Source organism: Marmota flaviventris, chromosome 5, assembly GCF_047511675.1.
Source record: "Marmota flaviventris isolate mMarFla1 chromosome 5, mMarFla1.hap1, whole genome shotgun sequence".
In the NCBI taxonomy this organism is placed as follows: domain Eukaryota; kingdom Metazoa; phylum Chordata; class Mammalia; order Rodentia; family Sciuridae; genus Marmota; species Marmota flaviventris.
The window spans coordinates 39,582,293-39,601,742 of record NC_092502.1 but is presented as its reverse complement, the minus strand read 5'-3'; the positions used below and the strand labels follow the sequence as shown (position 1 = coordinate 39,601,742).

The 19,450-nt window shown below is 42.7% G+C and overlaps 1 protein-coding gene across 8 annotated transcripts in view; it reads right to left on the bottom strand.

The window, feature by feature from the left end:
* Nsd1 (nuclear receptor binding SET domain protein 1) overlaps positions 1–19,207 on the bottom strand; it is a 150,065-nt gene extending 130,858 nt beyond the window's left edge. For 2 of the 8 annotated variants that reach the window (XM_027941022.2, XM_071612176.1), the window contains exons 1-2: positions 17,868–18,046; positions 15,791–16,728 (exon numbers count right to left, since the gene is read on the bottom strand). In XM_027941022.2, coding sequence (XP_027796823.2) covers positions 15,791–16,711 — 921 coding nt within the window. In that variant the 5' untranslated portion in view covers positions 16,712–16,728; positions 17,868–18,046. Of the gene's footprint in view, positions 1–15,790; positions 16,729–17,577; positions 17,641–17,780; positions 17,799–17,867; positions 18,047–18,185; positions 18,260–18,665; positions 18,889–19,189 lie in introns of those variants that run through there. The other 6 variants (XM_071612173.1, XM_071612172.1, XM_071612170.1 and 3 more) reach the window with 6 other exon arrangements.
* Between the last annotated feature and the right edge of the window lie 243 nt (positions 19,208–19,450).

Below are 19,450 nucleotides of genomic sequence, written 5' to 3'. Positions count from 1 at the left end.
ACATGACCCAGCTATACCACTCCTCCATATTTATCCAGAATTGAAGTTATCACACCACAGTAATACATGCATACCCAAGTTTATAGCAGCACAATTCACAACACCCAAACTATGGTACCAGCCTAGGTGTTCATAACTGATGAATGGAAAAAGGAAATGTGGTATATATACAATGGAGTTTTATTCAGCCACAAATAAAAACCAGATGGAACTAAAGACCATCATGCTAAGAAAATTAAGTCAAATGCAGGTTATGTGGTTGAGCGTGGTATGTTTTCTCTCATGCGGAAACTAGAGAGGAAAAAGGAAAATAAAGGTGGAGGCATAGCTCATGAAAATCAAGAGAGATCAATAGAGGAAAGGGACCAAGGGTAGGAGGTGGAAAGGGAGGGAGAAAGTACTAAAGAGTGAGTGATATTGGCCAAATTATATTGTTGTATGTTTGCATGTAACAACAAATCCCATCAGAATGTACAACTTCAATGCATCAATAAAAAAATGTGGAGAAAAAAAAAAGATCCAGCTCCAAGAAGCCTCTCCTCAAGTCTATCTTCCCTCTATTTAATTCTCTGTATTACCCACCATAAACCCTTGTTACTGCTCTTGACACATTACATTGACATTAATATCAGAACCGAATAGACAACCTTTTTATTCTTTTGTGTGTGTGTGTGTGTGTGTGTGTGTATGTATGTATGTATGTATGTACTGATGATTTAATTCAGAGGCACTTTATTACTGTCCTAAATCTCAAGCCCTTTTTTATTTTGACACAGGGTCTCACATAGTTGTTTAGGGCCTGGCTAAGCTGCTGAAGCTGACCTCAAACTTGCAATCCTCATTCCTCTGCCTCCCAAATTATTGGGAGGTGCTAGACATGGCACTGGGCATGTGCGACCAGACCCTGCTGTCTTATTCACTTTTTAAACTCTAGCACCTACTAGATGCTCAAAAAAATCTTCTGGCAGCATGTGCCTGCAGTTACCTGGGAGGCTAAGGCAGGAAAATCACAAGTCTGAAGGAGGCCTGTATGATTCAACCAGACTCTATCTCAAAATTTAAAAACGGCTGGTACATGGGGAAGACTGTGTTTGACCTCCAGCATACCCTAAAAATAAAAAAGGCATATAGAGAGACAGACTAATCAGAGCAGAGAGGAGAATTTGGACATTAGTTGGTGTGAAGAATTTCTTCTTACCCACCCAGGTGGAAACAAATAATCTTTTTATTTTTTTAAATATATTTTTAGTTGTAGATGTACACAATACCTTTACTTATTTTATGTGGTGCTGAAGATCAAATCCAGTGCCTCACACGTGCTAGGCAAGCTGTCTACCACAGAGCCACAACCTAGGCCCCCTGGAAACACAAAATCTAATGGTGAATTGTAAATGAGAGAAACCTGAAACTTCAGGTTCCCAGGATTCAACCACAAGTTCACAACATTCTCAAAGTTAATAAAACAATGCTATCTCCCTATGGCCCTTACACAGGGTGGTCCCTCTGCCTAAAATGCCCTTCCAATTTGTCTCTCCCACCACCACTGCCATCCTTCCAGACCTTTATACCCACATCAACCTTTGGATCCCTGCTCCATTTCACTTTCTTTCAGAGGCCTCCCTAACCACCAGATTAGATCAGGTCTCCCTAGGAAGCATGCTCAAATTCCCTATATCTTTCTAGTCCTCAGTTTAACTGCAATTACAATCATGTGCCACAAAATCATGTATAAAGCCTGTATATACATATAGAAATGTCATGACATGACAATACAATTTACTTTTCTAAATATAAATCTAACTTCCGTCTCTAAAGGAAAACTAACAAATGAAAAATGACTCAGGTGTCTGTTTATTTCACAGAATTCATTCATTCCTCCTGCAAATATTTATGGCTTACCTACTTACCAGGAACTCTTCTAGGCCCCAATGATACAAAATAGAAAATCCCAAAGTAGTAAGCTTTGTGAGGAATACAAAAGACAAAAATAATCATACAAAACTACAAAATATGCTAAACAACAATACTATATAGATATAGGAGCAATGAAGAAACTTTTACTCTTTTCTGAAAGCCAAGGAAGAGTGTTAAAAGAGTATGAAATGATCCTGGCACAGTGGCTCAAGCCTGTAATCCCAGTGGCTCAGGAGGCTGAGGCAGGAGGATTCAAAGTTCAAAGCCAGTCTCAGCAAAAGTGAGGTGCTTAGCAACCCAGTGAGACCCTTAGCAACCCAGTGAGATCCCTTTCTTTTTTTTTTTAATTAGTTTTTGATGAACCTTTATTTTATTTATTTGTATGTGGTGCTGAGAATAGAACCCAGTGCCTCACACATGCTAGGCAAGCAAACTACCACTGAGCCACAACCCCAGCCCTGAGAGCCCTGTCTTTAATAAAAAACAAAATATGGCTGGGGATTTGGCTCAGTGGTTGAGTACCCCTGAATTCAAACCCCAGTACTCAAAAAAAAAAAAAAAAAAAGAGTAAGAAATGCTAACCAAAATAACACTGTAAACAGAGTACAAAAAGAACCGGCCTGGTGGCCCACACCTGTAATCCCAGCAATTTGGGAGGCTGAAGCAACAGGATTGCAAGTTCAAAGTCAGCCTCAGCTATGGCGAAGCACTAAGCAACTCAGTGAGACCTTGTCTCTAAATACAAAAAAGGGCTGGGGATGTGGTCGAGTAACCCCAAGTTCAAGTCCCAGTACCAAAAAAAGAAAAAAAAAAAAATTAAAATTAAAAAAAAAAAATAGATTACAAAAAACTTCCCTGGGCCTGGGACTGTGGCTCAGCGGTAGAGTGCTCGCCTACCACATGCAAGGCCCTGGGTTCGATCCTCAGCACCACATAAAAATAAATAAATAAAGGTATTGTGTCCAACTACAACTGAAAACAAATATTAAAAAAAAAAAAAACCTTCCCTGCCATTACCCAAAAAAGTCTCTCTGGAAATTTATTAGTATTTATTTATTTAGGTACTGGACATTGAGCCCAGGGTTGTTTTACCACTGAGCTATATTCCCAGTCCATTTTTATTTTTCAATTTTCAGGCAAGTTGTCACTAAAATGCTGTGGGTGGTCTTGAATTTACAATTCTCTTGCCTCAGGTTCCAGAGTTGCTGGGATTATAGGCCAGCACCACTGCGACCAACCACTGCTTCCATTCATTAGAAGTTAAAATATTAGATGTCCTTATGAAATATATTGACAACCACACAATTTCTATGGATCATTATCATCCTTAAGAAACCATTCAAGTGCCAGGGCAGGGTAGCAAATACCTATAATCTCAGCAGCTCAGAAGAATTGCAAGTTCAAAGCCAGCTTCAGTAATTTAAGTCCTAAGCAAAACCCTGTCTCAAAATAAAAAAAGGCTGGGAATGTAGTTCAGTGGTCAAGTGCCTCTGGGTTGAATTCCTAGTACCAAAAAAATAAGTTTTTTGTTATCTACTTGCATTTATTTCTTCAGATTTTTTTTTTTTTTTTTAGCAACAGGGACTGAGGCTGGGGATATAGCTCAGTTGGTAGAGTGCGTGCCTTCTTATATGCACAAAGCCCTGGGTTCAATCCCCAACACTGCCCCCTGCAAAAAAAAAAAAAGAGTAGTAGGGCCTGAACTTAAGGGCATTCCACCATTGAATTATATCAGCCCCATTATTTTTAATTTTAAGATATGATCTCACTAAATTGTCCAAGCTGGCCTCAAACTCATTTTTGGTTTTGTTGTTGTTGTTTTTGTGGTCCTGGGATTGAACCCAGGGTTTTGTACATGCTAGGCAAGGACACCAAGACATGACTGAACTACCAATCCCCACTCTTCTTTTTCTTTTCCTTTTTTTTCTGGGCAGGGGGTGGGTAGTACTGGTACTCTGAGCTACATCCTAGTTCTTTTTATTTTTTATTTTGAGACAGGATGTGGCTCAGAGATCAAATGTCCCCGAGTTCAATCCCCAGGATCCAAAACCAATTTTTTTTAATATTTGTATATATATTTAATTATCATAAAGAGGAAAGAATCTCTAATATATAGGATATTTGGATGAACCTTAAAAATATCATGCTAATTAAAAGAAGTCAGACACAAAAAAACATATTTTATCTTTCATTCTATAAAAATCCAAAATAGAAAAATACACATAGTGTTGAATGACCACCACCAGGAGCTAGAGAGGAAGGTATAGGAAACAACTGTTATAAGTATAGAGTTTTCATCTAAGGTAATAAAATGCTTTGGAACTAGTTACAGTCTATATAAATGGCATTAACAATACTTTAAAATGGTTAATTTATTATTACATGAATTTCATCTTGATTTTTTGAACCCAATGGCATTCTACCACTGTGCTACACCCTAGCCCTTTTTATTTTTTTATTTTGAGACAAGATCCTGCTAAATTGCTGAGGTTGGCTCCAGACTTCCCATCCTCTTACCTCAGCCTCCCAAGTCACTGGGATTTGAGATATGTGCCAGCATACCTGGCTTAGCTCATTTTATCGAGAGAGACTATGAGGATAATACAATAGAACTGATTAAATATTACAAAAAATAACTTTTAGTTGTGATTATCTAATTATTTTTTAATATTTACTTTTTAGTTGTAGTTATCAATACCTTTTATTTTTAGTTATTAATGTACCTTTATTTTTTATTTATTGATATGTGGTGCTGAGGATCCAACCAGGTGCCTCGCACATGCTAGGCGAGCACTCTACCGCTAAGCCACAATCCCAGCCCTATCTAATTATTTTAAAAACTAATAATAAATGTAGATTAAAAGTAGGTATATACTCAATAGTAAAAACATGCATCCACAAAAAATCTTGGACATAATCTTCCTGATCATATTAATATGAGAACATAAAGTCCACCAACTAATGAATGGACAAACAAAATATGGTATATCTCATCATTAAGTATATTACTCAGTGATAAAACGTAATGAAACTTACCGCTGGATGCCAGCTCCTCCAGAGGCTGAGGCAGAAGTACCATGACTTCAAAGCCAACCTCAGCAACTTATCGAAGAAGCCCTAAGCATCTTAATGAGACCCTATCTCAAAATAAAATATAAAAGAGGGCTGGGGATGTGTCTCAGTGTTAAGCATCCCTGGGTTCAATCCCTAATACCAAAAAAAATTAATAATGAAACAATTATGGTCTCCAACATGAATGAACCTAAAAATGTGGTAGGTGATTCCATCTGTATGAAATAGCTACAATAGGATTATTCACAAAGAGGTATTATAGGTTAGGGAGCCAAGCATAGTGTCAAATACCTGTAACCCCAACAACTTGAGAGACTGGACGGGAGGATTTCAAATTTGAGGCCACCCTCAGCACCATACTGAGAACCTGATTCAAAATTAAAAATAAAAAGAGCTGGGAAAGGGGCTGGGGATGTGGCTCAAGCGGTAGTGCGCTCTCCTGGCATGTGTGCGGCCCGGGTTCGATCCTCAGCACCACATACAAAGAAAGATGTTGTGTCCGACGAAAACTAGAAAATAAATATTAAAAAATTCTCTCTCTCTCTCTCTTTAAAAAAAAAAAGTATCTATGGGGCTGGGGCTGTAGCTCAGTGCTAGAGCGCTTGCCTAGCATGTATGAGGCACTGGGTTCAAATCTCAGCATTGCATATAAATAAATAAAGGTCCATTGACAACTAAAAAAAAAAAAGAGCTGGGATGTAGCTTAGAGACAATATGCCTCTGGTTTCAACACCCAGTACCAAAAAAAAAAAAAGAAGAAGGAAAAATTTAGTAAGTGACTTAATGTATACCAGCTTCTTTCCTCCAATGATGAAAATTTCTGAAATTAGTGTTAATGGTGACACAACACTGTATACAAATCGTAGAATTTAAAAGCTAGAATTCCCATCGTTTGGGAGGCTGAGGCAGGAGGATCACTAATTCAAAGCCAGCCTCAGCATCTTAGCTAGGAAGAAAAGACCAAAGAAACAAACTGAGGTTTAAGTGTGGAATGTAGCTCATCGGTAGAGCCTTTTTTTTAAAGAAAGATTTAATTTTATTTATCCTTTTTTTTATATTTATTTTAATTTTTTTAATGTGAAATTGAGGATCAAACCCAATGCCTCACACATACTAAGCAAGCACTCTACCAATGAGCTATAATCACAGCCCAGTGATAGGGCGATTGACTAGCATGGGCAAGGCCATGGGATCAATCCTCAACACTACAAAAGAAATACAAACCCTAAGCTCATCTCCGTGGTAAAAAAAAAAAAAAAGTGACAAAATTTAACATTCCTTCATATTCAAATACTCAACATTTTAGTTGAGAAAGACACTCTCTCAACCTGATAAAAGTCATAACACATATAAATTCATATTTAATGATGAAAAACAATGCTTTTTCCCTAAACAATACAAGCATATCCATTCTCATTAGGTCTATTCAACATCACCCTGAAAGTTTTGAATAGGTCAATTAGATAAGACAAAATAAAACGCATAAAGGGGGTTCAATCTCCAGCATATTAAAAAAAAAATCTGAAGGCATGAGAATTAGAAAGGAAAAAGTAAAACCAGTTCAAAGATTAATTCAAAGATGATCTATCTTGTACATTTAAAAAATGTAAAAAAAAAAAAAAAAGCCAGGTGTGCTGGTATACACCTGTAATCCCAGTGACTCAGGAGGCTGAGGGAGGAGGATCACAAGTTTGAGGCAAACCTCAGCAATTTAGCAAGGCCCAGGGCAATTTAGTGAAACCTTACCTCAAAAATAAAAAGGGCTGGGATGTGACTCAGTGGTAAAGTGTCCATGGGTTTAAAAATTCCTGGTACCAAAAAAAAAAAAAAAAAATCCAACACAAGCATGCACACAAAAAAATTAAGGTAAAGTGTTGTCATGTGAAGTGGCATATGCTTCTGATCCCAGAGAATCAGGAGACTGAGGCAGGAGGATCCAAGTTCAAAGCCAGCCTCAGTAACTTAGTGGGACTACATCAAAAAAAAATTTTTTTTAAAGGCTAGGATATAACTCAATAGTAGAGCATCCCTGGTTTCAAATTGATCATGTACACTGAAAACTTGCACATTCACATACTACAGTGCTATCTACTATATAGGTATAAAAAAGGAATGAGGGCTGGGCTTATGGCTTAGCAATAGAGTGTTTGCCTAGCACTTGCGAGGCCCTGGGTTCGATCCTCAGCACCCTGTAAAAATAAATAAAATAAAGATATTGTGTCCAACTACAACTAAAAAATAAATATTAAAAAAAAAAAAAGGAATGAGGGCAAGAGTTATAGCTCAGTCAGTGGTAGAGGACCTGCCCAGCATGAAAGAAGCTCTGGGTTCAATCCCCAGCATCAAAAATTTGCCATTGGAAAAGTGTTAACCATCAGGCATAAGAAATGGAGGTTTTGGCCTATAGTGGCATATACCTATAAACCAGCAACTCAGGAAGCTGAAGCAATAGGATCCCAAGTTTGAGGCCAGCCTCAGCAACTTAGCAAGACCCTGTCTCAAAAAATAAAAGGGTTAAGAACCCCTGGCTTCAATCCCAAATAACAAAAAAAAGAATGGAGGTGTTTTCTGACCAGGCACGGTACAAAGGTCATTTTATTGGTTAAACTATAGTTACCCTGCTGCACAATAGCACATCAGAACTTCAAATTCCTAACTGCAACTTAATACCTTTTGATCAATCTTTCTCATTTAATTAAAAATAAGTTAGTAGGACTGTGGATGTGGCTCACTGGTTAAGCGTGCCTGGGTTCAATCACCGGTACCAAAAAAATAAAGAAAAAAGTTTAGAAATGGAGGTGGTAACCAGCATCCTAGATTGCCCCAAATGATACAGGCATCATGGTATATATGCACTATGCATTCTCCTTCATCTGCTTTACAAAGAGAAAGTGTCATAAAAAAAAAATACTGAGGCAGGAGATGTGGCTCTGTGGTAGAGTGTCTGCATGGCATGCACAAGGTCCTGGGTTCCATCCCCATCACCAAAAAAAAAAAGATACTGGGTCTTGCCAGGCATGGTAGCACACAACTGTAATCCCACTGATTCAGGAAGCTGAGGCAGAAGGATATCAAGTTCAAAGCCAGCCTCAGTGATTTGTGAGACACTCACTGTACAAAATAAAAAATAAAAAGAGCTAAGGATTTGACACAGTGATAAAGCTCCCCTGGGTTCAATCCCCAATACCAAAAAAAAGAAAAGAAAGAATGAATGAATGAAAGGCAGGCAGGCCTTCAGTATATAAAACTATATGTTGTCAATTTACAATAATTTTTTTTTTTTTTTTTAAAAGATATCCAGGGATGGAGTTCAGGAGTTGGCTGGCCAAGTTATGGGCCAGGCCCTGGGTTCAAACCTCAATACAGCAAGAAAAAAAAAAAGAAATGCTTTTGGATATAAAATTCCAATGACAATTAGTGTGGTATTAATATCTGTTAATTTCACTGGGTACAGACATAACATTCACACCACCTACTTTCACCAGGGAGCCCTAACAGCTCCAATTACAGCATCAAGAGAAATTATAGATGACAAGGGGAATACATCCTAGTAATTTATAAAGAAAGACTACTGTTAGACTCTTCATGGTATATGAGGGGATATCACATAACCAGTAATTATTTTTAATTTAATTTAATGTGTTAGTATAATTGTTCACCCTCCAAACTAGATTTTATCCTTCTAGCCATCTTCAAGAGTATTATAATATCTTACATAATGTCACTGGAGATATAAAAAGAACTTTAGAGGCCTTAATAAAATAATTTCACCTAATAACAGCAACAAACACTAAAATCTGGTCCAATTTTTTGAGGGTAAGTCAATATGTATTATTTTACTGGTGCTCTAACAAATTTTCTTTTTTTTTTTTTTTTTGAGAGAGAGAGAGAGAGAATTTTTTAATATTTATTTTCTAGTTTTCGTCGGACACAACATCTTTGTTTGTATGTGGTACTGAGGATGGAACCCAGGCCGCACACATGCCAGGCGAGCGCGCTACCGGTTGAGCCACATCCCCAGCCCCTCTAACAAATTTTCTAAAAATGAAAATATTATTTGAATATACAGTTTACCTATAGTCTTGAAAAAGAATGTAGAGGGGGCTGGGGTTGTGACTCAGTGGTAGAGCGCTTGCCTAACATGGCCAAGGCCCTGGGTTGGATCCTCAGTACCACATAAAAATAAATTAATTAATTAAAGATATTGTGTCCAACTACAACTAAAAAATAAAAATTAAAAAAAAAAAAAAGAATGTAGAGGGGCTGGGGTTGTGGCTCAGTGGTAGAGCACTTGCCTAGGACATGTAAGGCACTGGGTTTGAATCTCAGCACCACGTATAAATAAGATAAAGGTCCATCAACAACTAATAAAACTATTAAAAAAAAAGAAAAGAAGAAAAAGAATGTAGAGCTAGCTATGGCAACACATGCCTATAATCCCAGTGGCTTGGGAGGCTAAGGCAGGATGATCACAATGTCAAAGCCAGTCTGAGCAACTTACCAAGGCCCTGAGCAATTTATCAAGACCCTATTTCCAAATAAAAAAGGATGAGGATGAGGTTCCATGGTACAGGACATCCCTGGGCTCAATTCCCAGCACCTAAATATATCAGTAATATGGGTCAGGGATACTCAGTATTTAAAAAAAAAAAAATCTTATGTTCACCCAAAAACTTGTACACTAATATTCATAGCATTTTTTTTTTAAAGAGAGAGTGAGAGAGAGAGAATTTTTTAATTTTTTTTTTAGTTCTCGGAAGACACAACATCTTTGTTTGTATGTGGTGCTGAGGATCGAACCCGGGCCGCACGCAAGCCAGGCAAGCGCGCTACCGCTTGAGCCACATCCCCAGCCCCAGCATTTTTTTTTTTTTTCTGGTACTGAGGATCACACACACCACTCTATCACTGAACTACTTTCCCAGCATTTTTTTTTTTTTGAGACAAGTCTCACCAAATCACTGAGGTTCACCTCCAACTTGTGATCCTCCTGCCTCATCCTCCTGAGTCACTGAGATTTCAAGAATGAACCACTGTGTCCAGTTTATATAACTTTTTTTAAATTCCACTTACATAACTTTTGTGCATGTGGTGCACTGGAAACTGAATCCAGGACCTCCTGCATGTTAAGCAAGTAGTCTACCCTAAGGTTCACCTCCAGTCCAGAACATTTCTAATAGAATATCAAGAGTAAAAAATGTGCTGGGTGTGGTGGCTCATGCCTGTAATGCCAGCAGCTCAGGAAGCTGAGGCAGAATTTTGAATTCAGAGCCAGCCTCAGCAATTTATCAAAGCCCTAAGCAACTTAGCAAGGCCCTGTTGCTAAATAAAATACAAAAACTGCTGGGGATGTGGCTCAGTGCTTAAGAACCCCTGGATTCAATCGCCAGTATCAAAAAAAAAGGGGGGGGGGGGGGTGGAGGGCAGAGTAAAAATGGGCCAGGTGCACTGGCCCATGCCTATAATCCCAGAAACTTGGGAGGCTGAGGTTGCAGGATAGCAAGTTCAAGGCCAGCCTCAACAACTCAGTCAAGCCAATAACAACTTAGAGAGAGACCGTCTCAAAATAAAAAGGATTGGGAATGTATTTTGTAGTAATGCATTCTGGATTCAATTCCCAGTACCAAAAAAGAAAGGTGGGGCACTGAATTTGGGCTTTGTTAGGAAAAAGGATAAAGGAGTGAAACATTAGAAGATATAGCTCTCTCTTTTTTCCCCCCTCCCTCAGTGCTAGGGAGGGAACCAAGACCCTCCCACATGGTAGAGAAGCACTCTACCCTACCAGTGGTGGTACACTACCAGTGCTGAAGGCAAAGCCACAGCTGTAAACATGAAGAGTCTAAAGATAGTCTTTCTTTTATTTGAGACAGGAAATAATTTTATATAATATAGACTGATGAATATGACTAAATGATGATCAGCAATAAAGACCTGACACTACAATGGGAATAAAGAAAGATTAAGGGGATTTATAATATTTAGCAAAAAAGCATAAGAATTCAATTTTGTAGTATGCCATGAGGTTTATCTTTATACCTTTATCTCCTGACAACCCAATTCCTACCAGAAACCTATCAAAGAATGTTCAATATCCATAGTCTACTCTCTTACTGGCATGGATCTGCTCAAATGATAAATAACTACGCTATGGAGTTCTCACTGATTACTCAAGGCATGCCTTCCTCCATACTTGCAAAGTACTATCTATATAATACCTACCAGATCATTTAGCAATGTTTAGTGACATTTTTATATTTATCTTCACCACAAAGAAATTACTTAAAAACATACTCTTTTGGTGTTTTTTTTTTGTTTGTTTGTTTTTGTTTTTGTTTTGTTTTGTGATGCTGGCAGTTTCTGGCAAAAAGGAGGCACTCAAATGTTTTATTTGTTTGTTTGTGTTCATTTATTTATTTATTTGTTTGTTTGTTACTTGGGATCAAATTCAGAGGCGCTTTACCACTGAGTTATATCCCCAGACCATTTTTAATTGAGACATGGTCTCAACAGTTCCTGAGGCTGGCCTTGAACTTGCAAACCTCCTGCCTCAGCCTTCCAAGTCACTGGAATTACAGGCATGCACCATTATGCCACACCTAGCTCAAATGTGTTTAAGTTGTCAATGAATATTTATTTATGTGCAGTTCTGAGAATTGAAGCCTGCACTTCACACACAAGCTAGGCAAGTGTTCTACCACTGAGCTACAACACCAGCCCTCAAATATGTTTTAATCATGTGAATAAATGACTCTAAGGTTTCCAGTCCGAAGATGAACAGGAAATTATATAATTATTAACACAAAGGAAACACAGGTTTGGCAATAACAGATGGGTTCAAATTGTTAATATTACATTTTAAGTGAATATGACTTAAGATTGAAGAGAAGGGTTAGAATTTCTTGATCTGAAGCTTCAAAGACAGGAAAAAATTTCACAGCTGGGTGTGGTGGCTCACACCTGTAATCCCAGTGACTCAAGAGGCTGGAGGCAACAGGATCACAAGTTCAAAGCCAGCCTCAGAAACTGAGTAAGACCTTGTCTCTAAATAAAATATAAAAAAAGGTTGGGGACATAGCTCAGTGCTTCAGTGCTCCTGGGTTCAATTCCTGGTACCAAAATAAATAAATAAATAAAAGAGTAACAGCAAAGTAAATGAATCAAAGTAGGTAAGACTACAGAGAAAGAGGAAGAAAAAGAAAAGAAGTAGTCAAATTGCTGCAAATCTAGTACAGCAAATATGAGAATGATGTCATTTGTAATTTATTAAAAAACAGTTTCAGCAAAGTGGATATAAAAGCAAAACTAAAACATTAGGGAGAAATAAAATAAATGCCTGTTTTGAGAACATCACCTATAAATGGGCACAATAACTTCAGGAGTTATAAGACAGGGTAAGATTCCTTTAAATGTTCCTTGTTTTCCCAGGAAACGGTAACATAATGGAGAGACTGAGAACATAGATCCTAGAGGAAAAGAGTAATTATAAAACAAAATCTTTTTAAAAAAGTGTCAGAAAGCAGATCAACAGAGATAATGGAGAGATCAATTTTCTTCTAAGAAAGATGGGGTTGGCATGGCGCACACCTGTAATCCCAGAGACTTGAGAGGCTCAGGCAGGAGGACTGAAAGTTCAAAGCCAGCCTCAATTTAGCAAGGCCTTCCAAGCTGTCCCCAAATAACTCAGCAAGACCCTATCTCTAAATAAAATACAAAAAAAAGGGCTGGGGATGTGGCTCAGTGGTTAAGTACCCCTGAGTTCAATCATAGGTACCAAAAAATAAAAATAAAAACTTGCCACCCTCCTACCTCAGCCTCCTGCACTGCTGGGATTGCAGGTGTGCACCATTCTGCCTACCTTATGACACACAAGATTATAAAGACCCAATGAAACAATATAGAACAAAGTAGTTAATAAACAAGAAGCTGTAGCTCTGGGGTCAATTCTTCTTCAAGATATTATCTACACATACTATGCACAAAGCCTTTGTACACTGGGAGGAATTAGAAGATTACATATAAGAACAAGGTCAGGATTATAAACTGTAATGACAGCCAGATACAGTGGCACGCGCCTATAATCCCAGCAGCTCAGGAGGCTAAGGCAGGAGAAACACAAATTCAAAGCCAGCCTCAGCAAAAGCGAGGCACTAAGCAACTCAATGAGAACCTGTCTCTAAATAAAGTACAAAATGAGGCTGAGGATGTGGCTCAGTAGTCGAGTACCCCTGAGTTCAATCCCTGGTACCCCAAAAATAAAATAAATCGTAATGATAATCATTTTATATCACTGTACACAGAAAATAAATGAAGAGGATCAGGAGGCATATAATGCAGTGGTAGAGAGTCTGCCTGGCATGCACAAGACCTTGGGTCTAATCCCTAGCACCACCAAACAAAACTTGAACAATACCAGAGAGTAAAGTGAAGAGGCTGCTCCTTTGTGACAGGATGCAAACGGTATGCTTACAGATTGTCTTGATTTATGTATCTTTTTCTAATTCTAGACTGGGTTTACAACCATAATAACTACTCCTTCCCACTGTCTAGAGAAAGAATCTTATAATATTACAAACAGAATAAAAGACAATATTGCTAAGGATTTTCAAAATTCCTATCCCTGAGCATAGGCTCCATACCTGAATGAACTTCAAATATGAACAGTACAGGGGGCTGGGAATATAGCTGAGTTGGTAGAGAGAGTACTTGAATGCACAAAGCCATGGGTTCAATCCCCAGACCACAAAAAAAAAAAAAGTGAATACAAATGTCAGTAGCATATGGTGACAGCTGGGCATAATCCCAGTAACTTGGAGGCTGAGGCAGGAGGATCACAACAAAGCCAGCTTCAGTAACTTAGCGAGGACCTGTGAAACTCTGTCTCAAAACAAAAATAAAGGGCTGGGGTTGTGGCTCAGCTTTCAATCCTCTTGCCTCAGTCTACCAAATAACTGGGATTACAGGCATGTTCCACTGTGCCCAGCCTACAATAAATTTCAACATGAACCCAAGAAAAAGATTTCTCTCTCCAGAAATGGTGGTACAGGCCTGTAATCCCAGCCACTCTAGAGGCTGAGGCAGGAGGATTACAAGTTCAAATAAAATTTAAAATAAAAATAAAATAAGCTGGGGATGTGGCTCAGTGGTTAAGCATCCCTGGGTTCAATCCTTGGTACCAAAAAAAAAAAAATCTGTCACATCAGCTGTCAGAGTTTTGTTTGTTTATACCAGGGATTGAACCCAGGGCTATTTTTCCACTGAGCTTTTTTCCCCAACTTTTTCTATTGTTGAGACAGGGCCGTGCTGAGTTGCTCAGACTGTTTTCAAACTTGAGATCCTCCTGCCTCAGCCTCCTGGGCTGCTGGGATTACAGGCCTGTGCTACCACCACCATCAACCCCCACTGGAAGGTTTTCAAAACAGCCTATCCACCTCAATGTGTCTGGAACAATACAAACTCATGATAACCACCACAGCAATATTTTTTAAATCTGCAACTGCCAAACTTAAAAAACCAGATTATTAAAGTATATTTAAATAAGTTTAAGATATGAATCAACAGAAACAAACTCAACATACCCACATTCTCCCTCTGAAACTATGAAGAACAGTAGGGATGTGTGCTACAGTGAATGTTTAAGGCACTCAAAACAATCATTACATATTATCAAAATCCTTCTTATAGGGCTGGGGATGTGGCTCAAGCGGTAGCGCGCCCGTCTGGCATGCGCGCGACCCGGGTTCGATCCTCAGCACCACATACAAACAAAGATGTTGTGTCTGCCGAAAACTAAGAAATATTAAATTTCTCTCTCCCTCCCCCCCTCCCCCCCCATTCTCAAAAAAAAAAAAATCCTTCTTATAAAATCTTCATAGTATGAGGGATTTGTTAGCCGAAAAAATATCTTCTTGGTGACACTACCTCTGACCACGACAATGTGATATTTAGAGAGAAACAAAATCATATTTAAAGCTGAAAGAAGCAGGAATCTTAGAAATCAAAGTACTTTTGGATTTTAGAAGTGATGAAACCAAGGCTAAAAGAAGTCAACTGATCATTTAGTTAAATAAAGAGGTCAAGAAATTTTACATTAAGTTCTAATAAATAATCACCTTATCATTTACCACCCTTTAACAGTATTACAATACTGAAAAAACCTCAAGTGAGTTCTCCATTTCCTTACACATACACATATAAATATGCTTCAAATTTTAAAATTAGGAAAGATTAAAGAGTCTACCCTAATGGTGGCAACCATCAAAAGCCTAAGACGTTCTAGACCTTCACAAGTAGTTCGGAAAAATTAACCTCATTTAAATTGACTGATATCCAGGAAACCTTTTCCATCTTAGCCATTTTCAATCTGTACTCAAAATGTACTTCAACCTACAGCAAATCACCCACTAACAGAAAAAAACAAGCCATGCCTTATGTGGAAACAGGACTCTGAAATAAGGAACTGGTTCACCTATATTCATGATACTAGCAACACCAAGTTTTTGTTTTTTCTAAGAGATAATAAAAAGTATACCTACATCTTGAAAACTTAAACTTGAACTCAATCAAATGCCCTTATAAATTTATCATTTAGCCAATCCTCAATGGAGATTTATTGGGAAAAGCTAAAAGAAACCACTCATAAGACAGATAAATTTTTAAATCAAAGTAAAAGTTCCCCCATTAAAGCTTATCATTAGCTTTCAGCTGTGAACTGATAACCAAAAACAAATTAGTTTTAAGCTTCCCTTTAAGTGGCCTGTGTATATACATTCATGTATATATTTAAGTTGTACCAAAAACTGCTTACAAATGGCAATTCCTGTGAAGTAGATGATGATGAAGTTCCAGGTAATTCTAGCATGTTTCCTAATGTACTGGTGCTGGAGTCTGGATCATCCTGAAAAGATAAATTTATTGAGTTTAATTGCTCTTCTATGGTAACGTTTGTATCTCCTAGTGAAAAGGGGGCTGGGAGAAGGGCTGTTTTTTCATTGCTGCCGTCCACTTCACTTCTTTGCTTATTTTTCTGCGTTTCAGTTTGAGGAGCTAATGGCAAGAATGGCGATTTGACTGCACCGTGTCTACTCTCTGTTGTGCTGTCTTGTTCACTTCCCATGGCCATTTCTACACCATTCTCTGATTTAGGCTCATAATTGCAGGTGGCATTGGTCTGAGTTTCCTCAAAGATCTCCTCTATACTCTCATCCTCTGTGACTGGCTGTTCTGGGTCCATTTCAGAATCTACATCGTCCACACAAGTAAAATTCTCAAAGTGCAGAAAGCCATTCTTGATCGTCTTTGTTACTTTTAACTGGAGTTCAGGGGAGTTATTACAAGAGGGTTCCTGTTTCATAGCAAGTGCTGTTGGACCACCAGGACTCAAGGAAGTGCAAACAATTGGCGACTGAGCTCTTGAATCACTTTTCTCAGGGTCTTGAAAGGATTCTGATCCATCAGCAGACCCATTTAAATATTCTACATTGATCATGGAGGCCAAATCCTGTAGTCTCCGCAGTGGAATGTAACAAGATGGAGAATCTTGTCCATAAGCATTTTGGGATGTTCCACTGGCAGCCGATAACTGCATAGTACACCCATTAAGTGGCTCAGAAAAATTGGATTGACCATTACCGAAAGGGCTGTCCTTGTCTGCAGGGGCATCTAAATTCACTGGATTGGAAAAGGGCAGCAGACAATTTCTTCTAGATAGTTCACAGGTCTGATCCATCCTGGGCCAGCATCAACCTGGAATCCAAAAACACAGTAATTAATCTGAGTTAAGAAGGCCATCTGACTCTTCTCTTCAAAATGGCAGCCATTTCTCAAGGCCTAGTGGCCTCTATGCTTTTCTGCTGTACTTCCAAGGGTGTAAAAAGTTCTCCTGGCTGAAGGTGGAAAAATGGCCTCAGTGAGCCTCAGCAAACTCCATCTTTTAGAAGCTGGGCAACTCCTGCCACATGGAAACAGCCCGTCCCTTTTTCCTGCACTGCAGACTGGTGGATACTTGGGTTAAACTAAAATTAAAATCCCGTTGGCGATCAAAATTCCTAAAAATCTCAAAACAGGAATTGTCCTCGTCCTCCCCCGCCCGGGGACCAGCGGCCGGATCTCTTGAAGGGAGGGGGCTACGGGATTCCAGAGGGGCTTCAGGACCCTGCACAAAAAGGTACCCCTCCTCCTTCCTGGCTCGCTCGGGCGCAGCGGTCACAATAGCGCTGCACCCTGCGCCTAGCCGGCGCCGGAGCCTTTGCAGCGGCAGTGCACAGGCCGCGGGCGAGTCGGCCGAGGCGGGTGCACCCCGGAGTTCGCCTTCCTGACTGCAGGCCTGCCCTGTCCACAGCTGCAGGGCCCATAGGCCAGGACGCGGCAAAAAGAGAAACCGAGGCGGCCGGTGAAGCCAAGTCAGGGTAGCAGCAGCTGCTACAGCTTGACAAACATGGCTGCTGCCGACGCCGACACCGCCTGCCCGGGCCGCGCTCCTTCCCGCAGCTGCGGCAGCACCTCCCAACAGCGCCGATCATACTCATCAATATTCAGCAGCAAGCAAAGTTTGCTGCCGGAGGGCAGCCGCCCCCGCGCCCCCCAGCCGGCTACCTGTGGGAGGCGTAGGCCGAGGTGCGCGCGGGCGGCCGGCCGGCCGGCGGGACATGGGCCGCGCGGGGAGGAAGTTCGCGGCAGCCGGGCCAGCTAGGCCAGAGCCTGGCTGGTAGTGATGGAGGCGGGGGAGGGGGCCCGCAGCTGCAGCGCCGTCGGCCACCAACCCCGCGCCGCACCCGGCCCTCCCCAAAGCCCCTCACCTCACGGCCACCACCATCTTCCCCGCCCGGTCGTCTCCTCCCTCCTCGCGCCCGCCCGCCCGCCGCCCACCCCAGCGCACTAGTTACCGTGCCCCGCGCCCCCTCCCGGGCCAGCTGGGGGGAGGGGGTGACCCTCATTACACTGGGGCGCGAGCGGAGCGGTGGGGAGAGAGAGGAGCCGCTCGCCGCACCCCCCTCCCCCCGCGTCTCTTCAGGGAAGGCAGTGAGCGCGACCTGCCCCGGCCTATTCCGCCGCCGCCGCCTCCTCCTCCTCCTCACACCCCCACCACGCGCGCCCCCGCGGCGGCTCGTGCCACCGAGCGCCTCGCGCCGGCCCGCGTGCGACTGAGGCCCCAGGTGCGCGCGCACCCCTTCCCCCACCGCGCGCGCGCTCCCACGCCTCACTCTTCGGGGTTCAGGGCGGGTGAAGTCGGGCTCGCGAGTGCGCTGCCCAATCAGCAGAGCTGCCGCTGCCGCCCCCTCCCCTCCCCCTGCGCTCCCGCTCGCCGCCGGGGCCTACGGGCCAGCCCCGCAGCCCGGGCGGGGCCTGAGGCAGGCTCTCTAGGGGCCTCGCGCGCCTCTCGGGAGTGTCCGGGCCTGCGGGCGTCGTGGGTGGCATTCCGATCCCCTCACCTACCTCAGGGCGCTGCGCCGGCACGGGGCCGCACACGGCTACAGTACCTACCCGTCTCGAACCCCAACCCCGGCGGCACCTGGCCCGGCTGAGGCCTGTCCAACAGCCCATGCAGCCCGGCTCGGGCCCGCGTTAGTCCCGGCCTCCATCTTAGGTTACAGCCCGGGCTCCCCATCCACTGGGCACCTGCCCTCAGCCGCCTCCTTTCGGCCCAAGGCCAAGGAAACCCCCCCTCCTGACGCAGGGCTCACCTGGGGGTTTGGGCTGGGGTCTTCGAGGCCTCAGGCCCCGAGCAGGCGCGGCCGCAGGTGAACCCCCTGCTCGGCCGCACCCCAAACCCACACCACCACCACCACAGACCAAGCTGATCAGAAAACAAAATGGAGGCAGCAGCTCGGGTCTGCCTCCCTGAGCCAAGCCTTTGCAGCCCCAGGGCTCACTCCTGCTGCAGGCTCGACGCCCGCGAGGCAGAGGGCTGTGTCTTCCGAGGCGCCGCGGACAGCCGCCCTAGAGCAGTGCAGATGGCCCGGGAACTCGGCCCTGCGGTCTCCACAGCCCCTCACCCACCACCCTTTCCCTTTCCCCTCCCCCCTAGTCTCTCCCTCCCCCTGCCCGGCCGTGCGGGGTGAGCGGCTCCGGGGAGCCGGGTCGGGTTACCCGCTCGGGCACTGCCCGCTCGGCCGTGGCCTCAGCGGAGAGATGAGGCCATGCGACCCCAAAGCTAAGCCCACCCCCCGCATCAGAGCCGGGCTGCAGCCTGACAGGACGCCCGCACCTCGGCCTGCAGCGGTGCGGCCCCCGCCCAGTGAGGCCGAGTCCCCAGCCCGGGCACAGCCAGGACGAAGCTCCCTTGCCACCCTCGGGCCCAGGGGTCCTCACTGCCTCGGGCGGGGCGAGGGGAGCGCTGGGGGAGGGGTCCACTAATCCCTGCACCGCCTCCCGCGCCTAGTCTGGGTCTGGGCCTGGCACAGGGGCTCGGGCCGCGGGTGCTGGCGGGCGTGAGTAGGTGCGTGCGCGCGGGCCTGGGGACCGGGAG